This window comes from Gossypium raimondii, chromosome 13 (genome assembly GCF_025698545.1).
Source record: "Gossypium raimondii isolate GPD5lz chromosome 13, ASM2569854v1, whole genome shotgun sequence".
NCBI classification, from domain to species: Eukaryota; Viridiplantae; Streptophyta; class Magnoliopsida; order Malvales; family Malvaceae; genus Gossypium; species Gossypium raimondii.
Window position 1 is genome coordinate 54,280,920 of NC_068577.1, and position 12,637 is coordinate 54,293,556.

At 31.7% G+C, this 12,637-nt stretch overlaps 1 protein-coding gene and 1 pseudogene across 1 annotated transcript; one reads left to right on the forward strand and one right to left on the reverse strand.

Annotated features, from left to right (window-relative positions):
- The first annotated feature begins 2,617 nt into the window (after nucleotides 1-2,617).
- Nucleotides 2,618-6,575, forward strand: LOC105783322 (probable glycosyltransferase At5g03795). The gene is made up of 5 exons (XM_012608706.2): nucleotides 2,618-2,948; nucleotides 3,376-4,812; nucleotides 4,906-5,036; nucleotides 5,106-5,454; nucleotides 5,778-6,575. The coding sequence occupies exons 2-5, from the start codon at nucleotides 3,427-3,429 to the stop codon at nucleotides 6,441-6,443; spliced, it is 2,532 nt and encodes an 843-aa protein (XP_012464160.1). The 5' UTR covers nucleotides 2,618-2,948; nucleotides 3,376-3,426; the 3' UTR covers nucleotides 6,444-6,575.
- Nucleotides 6,576-10,121: 3,546 nt separating this feature from the next.
- Nucleotides 10,122-11,075, reverse strand: LOC105784487 (thylakoid lumenal 17.4 kDa protein, chloroplastic-like; annotated as a pseudogene).
- Between the last annotated feature and the right edge of the window lie 1,562 nt (nucleotides 11,076-12,637).

A 12,637-nucleotide genomic window follows, 5' to 3' on the forward strand; every position in this document is an offset into this window, starting at 1 on the left:
CTAACCAACTAGGAGTAGCACCTTTTGTATTTCCCTTTTAAAAGGGAATGAAACAAGGGTTCAAATATTTTTTCTCCTAAAATGAAATTAGGGTCCACTAATAGAATCAAAGGTTAAGAACTTACAATCACATTAGAGTTTATTATTATATTATCAATATTCAGTCCCTTTAACCACGAAAAAAATTCAGCAATATTTGGTTCTAAAACGGCGTGTACAAAATCAGTCAAAGCTCTCACAAATATTAATTTCACTAAGTTACTTCGATTAAATAAATTTATTTAACAATGAAGTTAAAGCTTCATATTTTAATAAAATTTGTAAACACCAATTTCTATATGTTAATGCAATTTTGAATTAATATATTTTTAATTTAATTATATCTTCAGAAAATAAAATAATGTAATATGAATCATGTCACATATAATAATATTGTGCTTATAAGGTGAAGCCCCATTACGTGTCATGTAAGAACAAAAATATATATGATTAAATTAATTATATATAAAGTCCAAAAATAATAATTATATATAAAAATGCATAAATAGAATCAAAATAATAATTGGTATCTTTTAAAAAAAAAATAATTGGTGTATTATTAAGGTGTCAACATCATTGTTGGCAGCCAAAGAGTATTATAAGTGAAGGGATTTTACCGCCTATATTCCTTCACGTTTTGTTCACGGTCCGTGAATCCCACGGCCTCAAACATAACGGTCGCCGTTCATACCATACTTGCTTTGTCCTAACAATGGTTACTTTACCGGGTTTTTTTATAAATGATATGGAAAGAAATTATTTAAACATAATCACTGTCTTGTAATATCTTAAATAGTCATCCTGATTTTATCAAGAATAATACATTACATCCTTTCGCATATTCTTTGGGACTCTTTAAAATAAAAATTTTAAAATAGTAAAAATAAAATTATAATTCATCTTAAGATAATAAAATTTAATTTAATCTTTTAAAATTATAAAAATATAGGCTATTAAAATTTATAATTTAATTTCCATCCCTAAATAATTTTTCTAGTTTCACCGTTGGATGGAATCATCAAATTAGTACAAGAGAGGAGAGAAGGACTACAATGCCTCCTCTTTGAAGAATTAGTTTTATTTTAATGTTTTTTTTTCGATTTTTATCTTCACACAAAAATTAATCATTCTGATTTAAGATTTCTATGCATAATTTATATTATTTTGATAATTAATTTTTATATTATTTTATTTCATTAAAAAATTATAGGTTACTATAAACAAAATTTTCCATATTAAATTAGAAAGATTTAACTAAAAATAATCAAATATTACAATTTTATTAAAATAAAAGGTAAAAAAGGAGGAAAGATTAAACCTAAGGTACTCAAAGGTAATAAAAATTACATAAACTTCTTTACAAATTATAATTTTATTTTGCAATATTTATTTAACTTATATTCATGATTTAAAGTAGAGTAAATATGGATACTTGAATACAACAGGAATTTGGGTCGATGTTTTGTATTAAACACAAAATTATGGGATATCTTTGATGGATTGGAGCTATTAAAAAATAGAAACTATGATTGTTAATCAAAACTGATAGCCAGTAAGCTATTTGGGTTATTCAAGAATCATTTTCAAAGACATCTTCCTCAGCACTTGTCAGACGTATTCAACAGGGCTTGATGAGCATTGGACATTGGAAGGTTGAATATGTTTCTCGTGAAAAGAATCTAAAAGCTAGTTATATTACTAAGCTAACTTTGGACAGCAATGATGAGAGTATTCATTTAATTGATGTAATCCTTTTAGACTTAATTAGACCTTTGTAATAATTTACTTTGTTATCATAAAAAGAAAAAAACAGAGTAAATATATATATAATATTACAAAAATTAAATATTAACAGTTGAAAGAAATTAATTCAACAATACATATAAAATAAATAACTTATAAAATATTAATAATATTATTTAAATTATAATAATTTAATACTAATATTCAAACCATTATGATCTTTTATATTGTTTCGATATTAAATAATTTTAAGATTAAATAAAATTAATTCTAAATTTGTAATATATTTTTAAAACATTTTGAATTATATTATTTTCTTCTATTTTTAAAGAAACATTAATGCAGATGTATAAATAATAATTCTAAATTACAAACATATATATTTGATATATAGAAATTTTGACTTTTCAATCAAATTAATTGTGGTCTATCTTTTATGATTTGCTTTTGATTATAACAATATCATTAAATCTAAAATTATTATATCTAAGGATAAGAGAGGGGTGGCATCATGTGCGATCCTACGTAATAAGGTAAGGGTTTGTTTCATTGATTTTCTCAAAAATTGATTACAAAAAGACAAAAAAAAACCTTGTAATTTGAACGAAAAAAAAAAGTTTTGATTGAAATTGTATAGAAAAAAGAGTGAAACGGGGCGACGGGTCCGTTACTTAAGGAAAGAACTGAGGGAGCGCCAAATGTTCCGCGCGTGCATTAAATACTGTCGGGTGAGAAGTCAAAAAGGAGGTGGCGTTACTACGTAATATCGAATGAGATGGCAGTCCTTTATCGTCCAAAAAAAAATTATTAATGCAGACCACGGAATTCACCGTTTCTGTATTGCCATGGTTTCACCATAACAGCAGCTGTAAGAAGCATTGAATTTCCCGTTGAGATTTCAAATTCCCCATGCAAAATTATTGTTTGGCTGCTAAGAAAATAATAGAAAATCTTTATAAAAGTAAAAGTAAAAGCAAAAGCAAAATCAAATCAAGTGTAGAGAATAGAAAAGAAGAGAAGAAGATTCTCTAGCTTTTAGAACTGTCCACCTCTTGGAGAAAATTCCCGTGCTTACTTTTCTTTTCTGTGAATTTTCGGTCTCATCCCTGGTTTTCTTTTTCACCAAACAGAATATTTAAAGAACGAAAGCTCGGTGATTGAAAATCGTAAGTTCTTTTTTCCTCCTGTTTTATAGTTTATTATTGATCTTGAACTTTCTGGTTGTTTTGTTGGTTTTCACTGTATTTTCTGGATTTGCATGTTTGATTAATGGAAAGATGAACAAGTGAAAGAGCTAGTTAGCGATAGATCGGTACTTGAATGCTTTAAATTCGATTCGGTCTTAAATAGAAATTTCGCTTTACTTTGATCTTACCTCTAATCTGAAAACCAAGTAATGTTAAGCACATTTCTAAGCTCTTTTTTATTGGATTATATTTCGAGATTTCCAGTTTATTGCATCTTTTTTCTCTGGCTGCTAAAATCAATACAGAATCGTTGACTATGCTGAATTTCTTTTTTGAATAATTTCTTTAACACGAATTAGTTAGGTTCATGCTTTAGTGAACGAGTTTCGTTTTGACTAAAATGCAGGGATGATATTTAGCGTTTTAATCAATTGATAATCAGTCGAATAGTTTCTCAATGGGGCATGAGCTTAAATCTTTGAGTCAATTGGATACCAGAAAATTGATTTGGCTTATAGGAATAACGTTTGCCGTGATTGTAACATTCCAGTATATTGAACTTCCATACGGCAACGTTTTGTGGTCATTATTTCCTTCCGGTAAGGTTTCGGTTGATGAAAAAAGTAGCTTCTTAGCTAGTGGTCCGTCGTCTGCTGAGTCTGGTTTCTACTTTAATGGTACAAATGCCGGTAATGAGACGGTTCACGATGATGAGATCTTCGAAGGGAAAGACATAGATACTGATGTTATAACAGAAGCAGATGTGGGGTTGAATAAATCTTCTACATTCGGTGAAGGTACCAAAGCTTGGAAGGAGTCTTCGACTGCTGAACCGGTAGAGTTAAATAAGAATTCAACAGCGGACAAAGCCGGTAATGAGACAGCTCATGATGATGAGATCTTTGAAGGGAGAGACTTAGATGCTGATGTTATAACAGAAGCAGATGTGGGCTTGAATAAATCTTCTACATTCGATGAAGGTACTAAAGCTTGGAAGGAGTCTTCAACTGCTGAACCGGTAGAGTTAAATAAGAATTCAACAGTGGACAACGCCGGTAATGAGACAGCTCATGATGATGAGATCTTTGAAGGGAGAGACATAGATACTGATATTATAACAGAAGCAGATGTGGGCTTGAATAAATCTTCTACATTCAATGAAGGTACCAAAGCTCCGAAGGAGTCTTCAACTGCTGAACTGGTACTAGAGTTAAATAAGAATTCGACAGTGAATAATGCTGAAAGTTCAAAATCGGAAGAGTTTGAGAAGGACAGTAACATCACAAGTTTAAATAATCTGAACCAAACTGGTGCTGTTAATGAAACAGCTAAAGCAGATGATTTCACACCAGAAGTAGGCTTGAATAGGTCTTCCATATTAGATAAGGAACTCGATGAACGAAGCAACATTACCATGTTGAACATTGCGGAAAGTTCCAATAATAAGAGTGTTGCAGAGAATGTTGGCACAAGCGAGGAAAGTTTTGCTTCAAAGAATGATACTGTTGATATTAACACTTCAAACAACAATGCCCCAGATACAGGTCTTGGTACAACTAATAGTACCTCGGAGAAAGGTGTTAAGACAAATATCAGTGCTCCTGTTGTGTCTTTCAATTCCAGTATATCTTCAGTGGAGCAACATGTGACACCAAGTTTCGACAAGAACGAAAAACCGAAACCGAAACCGATTCAGAATGATTTCACCAAACCAAGTGATAATTCTTCTCCCCGTAAAGCTCCTAAGTTGAAGAAAAAGCCTGAGATGCTACCACCTGCAGTAACTACAATAGCTGATATGAACAATTTGTTATATCAGAGTCGTGTTTCATATGAATCTCCGGTATGCTCATACATTTTTTATTTTCCATTATTACAAAAGTACACTTTAACTCTATGTTTCAATGTTTCTTTTTTTATCTCCATTTGTTTTTAGACACCAAAATGGTCTTCAAGAGCAGACAAAGTTCTACTAGAAGCAAGATTGCAGATCGAGAATGCACCCATTATAAAGAATGATCCACAACTTTATGCACCTCTTTTTCGGAACCTTTCTATGTTCAAAAGGTAGATTAACTTTATGCTCCTCTTTTTCATTAGCTATAAACAATTTACATTGTCATTTATCATTTTCAGGAGCTATGAATTGATGGAGAACACACTCAAAGTATATGTCTACAAGGAAGGAAAAAGACCCATAGTACATACACCAGTTCTCAGGGGTATTTATGCCTCTGAAGGATGGTTCATGAAGCAACTAGAATCTAATAAAAAATTTGTCACTAAAAACCCAAGAGATGCCCATCTGTTTTACTTACCTTTCAGTTCAAGAATGTTAGAGGAAACTTTATATGTGCCTGATTCTCATAGTCATAAGAACCTTATAGAGTATTTGAAGAACTACGTTGACACGATTGCGGCAAAATATCCTTTCTGGAACAGAACTGAAGGAGCTGATCATTTTCTGGTTGCTTGCCATGACTGGGTAATGCTTTTGATGCTTTCTTGGGTTTTCACCATATATGTTTGTCGGTTGGGTGAGTCTTGTGTATGCATATATATCTGACATGGATATGTTAAATCTTTTAGAATTTTGAAGTCATAGCCTCGTAACCAGGTTAAGATATACATTGGTCACATACCAATAGCTGATATGAACCTTCAAAGACCCTTTTGATACGTTAAAAAGACTTAGAAAAGTTGAACAAACCCTTGTTGGGCAGATAACCGTATTAGACACTCATATTATATGCAATGATTCTCAGGTTTTTCCTGGAACCATCTTCTAATAAACACTGCTTTTCTCAGGCACCATCTGAAACAAGAAATCACATGGCCAATTGCATAAGAGCCCTATGCAATTCAGATGTTAGAGAAGGTTATGTTTTTGGCAAGGACGTGTCTCTTCCCGAGACTTATGTCCGGAACCCGCAGAAACCTCTTAGAGATCTCGGAGGCAACCCTCCATCTAAGAGACCGATCTTGGCTTTCTTTGCAGGAAGCATGCATGGTTATTTAAGGCCAATCCTGTTAGAGCAGTGGGGAAATAAAGACCCTGACATGAAAATCTTTGGCAAAATGCCTAATGTTAAGGGGAAAATGAACTATATTCGGCACATGAAGAGTAGCAAGTACTGCCTTTGTCCGAGAGGGTACGAAGTTAATAGTCCAAGAGTGGTAGAGGCCATCTTCTATGAATGTGTCCCAGTGATCATATCCGACAATTTCGTGCCTCCATTTTTCGAAGTTTTGAACTGGGAATCATTTTCTGTATTCATTTTAGAAAAGGATATTCCAAACTTGAAGAAGATCCTCTTATCGATCCCCATCAAGCGGTACCGGCAGATGCAGCTGAGAGTCAAAAAGATACAGCAACATTTTCTTTGGCATCCAAAGCCTGAGAAGTATGATATATTTCATATGATTCTTCACTCAGTTTGGTACAATAGAGTTTTCCAAATGAAACCAAGGTAACTGAGCTTTTAATTTGTGTAAATAGACGACGAGATTTTAATTTTCTGTATAGAATATGTTGAATTATTTTGCTAGTGAATTTGTTTTTCACATCTTTTAATAATTAAATAAAACATCAATAATATTATGAAACCCTGGCTTATGTCGGTCAATTTGACGGTTCAATACAAAAGGTAGAAACAGCTTACATTGATCAATTCGATTTAATGCAATACTCTTATGGTTGGCGAAGAAGAAAAGGCAGGAACAGCTTGAGAAAATGCATGTGCCATGTTGTTCATTGCTAATATATATGCTAGTTTATATTACTTCCAATATTTGAGCACCTTCAATTTCTTTTAATTATTGCATATTTAGAAAGTGAGAAATTAAGAGTAAATTAATTGCTTTTGTGCATGGTTTTTATTGGTATAATAACAAGTTTAATCCTCAAAGTTTACATGTTGTGTCAATTTGGTCCTAATTTTACAAATTTATTCCGCAACATTTGTGTAAATGTATCAATGTTGAGGTTGATTTTGTTGAAATTTTTGAGTTGAAGTCAAAATGACAAAAATATGTAAATATTGAAGGTTAAAATTATTATTATACCAATCAAAATTATATACAATTGATTAATTGCTCACTTTCAAAATTGACACGGATTTATTCAATTTCAAAATTGAAAGAGATTGGAGGGTTTGTTTACGCCTTTTTTAGTTTACTAAGTACATACAAGTGACTATTGTAATATAAATAAACTAAAATTAGAACAAACTAGATTACAAATTAACCAAACTAAAATTCACACGTGATAAGCGCACACATATAATTGCACATGAAAAATCTCTACTTTAAATCTTTATTGACTTTTGTATCTTTCTAAATGACTAGCATGACACTATCATCTTCCTAATAATGTGTGTGATATTAATAAATAGGTAATTACCATAATTTTTTAAAATGCAAAAGGTAGTTGACAAGATTATCTAAATTAATAAAATATCTTTAATTTATCTTTCCACTATTCTTCACTTCACTACTATTACTACGAAATTATTGTTACAATAATTAATTTTATCGATGTTACTATTTTTAATTTCATGATTCATCCAAATATACAATAAAAACATTATCAAGCAAAAATATAAAAAAATAAAAGTTAAATTATCAAAAATGTTTTTATTTTACTTTTTTTTAAATATTCAAATTTTATGTATTACATAATTAAGTAAAATGTAGAAATAAAATGAATATTAGTTTGTATATGTATATGTTTTATCACATAATTCACATTATTCTTAGAATTTAAATCCAAAATTTAGAACCAGTATCTTAGAGTAGGCTTGGACGGGCGGTGGGTTAGTGCGGTGGGTTAGTGCGGTGCGTTTAGTTTATTTTTTGCCTTATATTACAATAACTAATTTCACCACCACCGCTGTTTTTACACTAATCCAGGTAAACGCATCGCCCATCCAAACTCACTTATTCTACTTAATAAGCTTTTGTAATTTGTATGTATATTTCAAATGAAATATTAGCAACCTCTTATTATTTGTTTTGGTATATCTCAAACAAAATATTAATTTAAGGGCATATTAAAAGTATAATTTAAAATTAACAACTTATTTAATTACATATAGAAGGTTAAAGGTTGTTTGAATGCAAATTAAATATTTAAATATTTATTTAAAGCTAATAGAATATAGGCTTAAATATAAAATTGATATTTAAACTTGTCCACTTCTCTCAATTTAATATTTAAGATTTTTTTGTTTTAGATTGGTAATCGAATTTTTTAATGATGTGACAGCGTTAACGAATTACACAGCATCACGTGAACTGCTATTTATACATTTTTTTCTTTTTATTTCCTTTTTCATTTTGCCTATTTTCCCCCTTTTTCTTTATTTTTTTTTCTTTTTCCTACCCTAGTCGCCTTACTTCTACACTGCTGCTAGGCCAACATCCGGCCTCCTCTGGTGAGCTCTCCGACCAATGACGACACCAGAGGACTTCTTTCATATGTTTTTGTTTGTTAATACTAGAGTAAAACTACAAGCAACTGCAAATTTTGAAGGTATAGGTTGCAAACACCCATTTCGATGACGCTGCTTGGGGAACAAAATCAACGACGACTTGTCATAGTGCAAAAGAAAGCAAGGACCATCAAGGCCCAGCTTGAAGAAATGGACCATGCCAATGCAGCTAATAAACGCTTCGTAGGGTACAAAGAGGCATCATAAATTGCAGTCACTGTGCAAAAAAATCTGTTGTTTTTTTATTGTTTTCTCACTATTTTGCTATCATTTTATTATTATGTTACTACTATTTTTTATTATTGTTTAGATATTATATTTTCAGTTTGTCGGGAAATATTTATTTTAGAATTTTTAATGTATTATATTTAAAAATAATAATACAATTTTTTTTAATACAAACAGACTAAACTTGAATTTTAATATTTTTATCCAAGTCGAATTTAGACAAAATTTTAATCTATTTTTTAACTTGAACTCAAATCTAGTAAATAAACCTAAAATTTTGATTGGCCCAGCTCGACGCGACGAACACCTCTAGTTGTGACTGATCCCTGTCCGCCCCCACTCGTTAAGGATCCCACCATATCTATACAGATACATAAGTATATTTCATCGTTCTTTTGCAGTTTGCTATTAATCTTCTTTTCCCATTTCCCAAATGATAAAAAGGGTAGGTTGGTCACACGTCATGCGCTTCACTTTTTCTTTTAAAGTTGCGTGTACTATCGCGGCTTATTTTGTCTCTTCAGTTTAACCCAAGAGAGAGAGAAAAAAAAAGAACTATGCAAATGTATTGTAACTTAGGGTGAGTTTGGATGGGCGGTGTGTTTACCTCCGGTGAGGTTAAAAACAGCGGTGGCGGTGAGATTAATTCTTTAGCGATGAGATTGGATCTTGTGAGCGGTGAGATTAGAAACAATGGTGGAGTGTGTGTTTGGATTCAAACGCAGCTGTAGCGGTGAGATGAGAATAAAAAATGACTATTAAGGACATCAGATTAGAATTGATATATAATATAATTTTTTAAATTTATTTTACTTTTTTAAAATTATTAAAATATGTGAATTTATAAATTCATTTAATAAAATATTAAAATGTATCTTCTAATATTTTAATGAATTATATAATCAATTTAAATTATTTATTAGATAAACGCACCGCCTATCCAAAGGGAGCCTATGCAGTTAACGCCAATAATGCCTTAATCGACTTGTTTATTTTAGATGGCTTTTAATCCCTTTTCTCAAAATTTCCTAAGATGCAAGTATAAATTGCTATATTTGCTATAGTTTATATAGGTATAAATTCCAAATTTATACACGAATTTTGATCCAATGTGCAATTTAATACATAAACTTTGATTCAATGTAATTAAATATATTTTTTTTATAATTTTTAATGTATTTATTTTTTTAAATATAGTTTTGAATTTTTTTAATTTAAAATTTTAATTAATTATTGGTATTACATCCACGTACATGCCACATCAACAAAAGTAAAATTTTCTATCAATTTTGAGATTTTACCAAATAATGCAAGTTTAAGGGAGTAAAAATGAAAAATAGAAAATTTCTTTTAAATAGCCATTATGCCTTTAAATAACAAAGCAAACTTTCAAATCACACATCAGACTGAGCGCCGATTGACCCAAATTCCATTCCACAAATTTTTGATCTGTTTCATTTGTGGCCCAAAGCAGATAAAAGACGCAGCAAAACCAGAAATAACTGTTTTCTAGTACCATTTTTAATCTCAACATGAAAATTAAAAAAGAAAAAGAAAGTAAGAACATAGAATATATATGTGTATATAAATCAGTCATCGGCAACCCAACTCAACTCTTCCTTCAGCATTGATACTTGTGTTGGTACAAAGCTTCTGAAGATCAATGTAACCGATGATGGGATCTTCGAAAACTGCATCTTCAAGCTGCGCATTGTCGAATGTTGAACCAGATAACACTGTGTTCTTGAGTATAGCTCATTGCATATTCGCTTTTCCGAAATTAACTCGATCCAAAACCGCATTCGAGAAGTCTGTACCTGTGTTCATTATATTTTGGATCATTTCCCATTTTTATGCTAAACTTATTCACCATGATTTCAAATACTCAACTTGGATGTGTGTTGAATACACACATGTACTCGGTACGTGTATGCTTAATTTTTTCTAAATGTTTTCATGTATTTTGAGGATCATACTCATATATCTGTATCTAAATATATACGAGTAATTGAGACAAGTTTATCAAATAGATAATTTGCACAAAATTATAATCGTCTCAAAAACACTGAGTTACGATAAGATGTATGATTACAGAAAATGCAAAATATAAAGAAGATTTACCTTTGAAGCTAGCACCAACAGCATAAGCCTTTGACATCACAGCTTTAGACATGTCTGCACCATCAAACTTAGCATCCGACATAAGTGCGTACCGCAATGATTTCCCTTCGTGTTCGATTTCGTTAGTGTAATCACAGAAGCGTAGATCGAGCGGCTTATCGTACACACCATTTGCCTGACCTATGGTGTTACCAACGAATGCACGCTCGCATCGGTTCGGCTCCGTTGACAACGGAGGAAGCCTCTGCATGACAATGCTTTAGTAATTAGACATTTTTAGTAGCATTTTGACAGTGTTAATTTGAATCGTTAGATGGATATGGGAACATTTATTCCCCAATCCCAATAGTCATCCTTACCCGAGCAAGCCAGTTACTAAATGACCTAAGGTAACTTGGATAGACAGTTTGATTGAATTAACTAGGCTAATTTACGTATGAATTCCATTATTTCTTCTTTCAGGCTAAGATACAAACAGCTACCGTGCAACAATTTATGTGTTCCTGGCAATTCTTAACCCAGAAGGAGTGGTGAAGGTTTTCAACCGATTGGCAAGAATTACAAAGTAGGTGTGGCAGCAGTGCATACAAAGAAGAAGGCCACAAGCTACGATCCTCGGTTCCTTAAAGGAGACGAGCTTTCCTGATTTGGGAACACGTTTGCTAGCTGCTTCGATGGAAGAAAACATATCAGCGGTAGTAATTAAAGAGAAAACACAAAGCTAAACATGGCTTCCCCCATTAAAGTTCCAGACAATAACTCAACAACATAAACCCCAAGATATGACTTGAACTGAAGACATCACCGACAATTGAGATTTACCCACATAATGGTAATTACTTTCAAGCTTGAATCCATATTCCAAACATTCAAAAAGAGGAAAAAAAAGGAAAAAGAATTTGGAAGCAGTTTAAGAAATAAAGAAAGAAAAAAAAGCAAGGGCCATACCAGAAGAAGAACAGGTGACTCTGAGAGGTACATGGGTTGATGAAGAGGACAACCATGGCGTTTCGTTGATAATTCTGGAGAGGATAAAGAGTTATGGGAGAGTGGAGTTGAAAGGGTCACCATTTTTGAGGGTATATATATATTTGTCTCTTTTATCTCCATTTTGAGAGCTTATCCATTGACGATGGTTCTAGTTGCAGCTGGGTATTTTTGTCTGTTAAAAATACCAACAGTTCAGTTGATTTCAATTGCAGCTAAAATCTCCAGTTGATTTTCAATGAAAGCGATTGTGGTTGTAATCGATTTCTTTGAACCAAACAAAGATAGCAATGAGATTGGTACCATTTTTCCCCCAACTGCACCTCACTGGCTTTTACAGCCAAACCAAAGGAAGCCTTAATGTTTAAACTAAGATGTGCGAAGTCAAAATTATAACTAAAATATGCTAATTATTAAGTTTAGAGTAAATTGCCTCATTTTAATTTTCAAAAAATTTAATTAAGTTTTTTTTTATTTCTCATTGTATCTACTAGAGCAAGCCTAGTAATTAATCTCTCACATTTTGTAAGCTCATTAAGGGTATAGATACTGGTCACGAGTTTTAAAGTTTCTCAATATCCAGGATGAGGATTGAAGCCTCGACTACTATTCAAGGTAATAAAAGTCTTCATCATCTCACCTAACTCTCGTGGTTAATTAATTGAAATTTTAAAATATTTTATGACACGAGATATATTTAAACATGTTGGTAAACTTTTAAACACGTCTTTACCCATGTCATCAGTAACTTGTATTATAAAAAAAACCTATTTTTTATCACGTAATAATTTGATTCATGCATTTAAAATATACTTAGTGTCATATTCGACCTAGCATTTA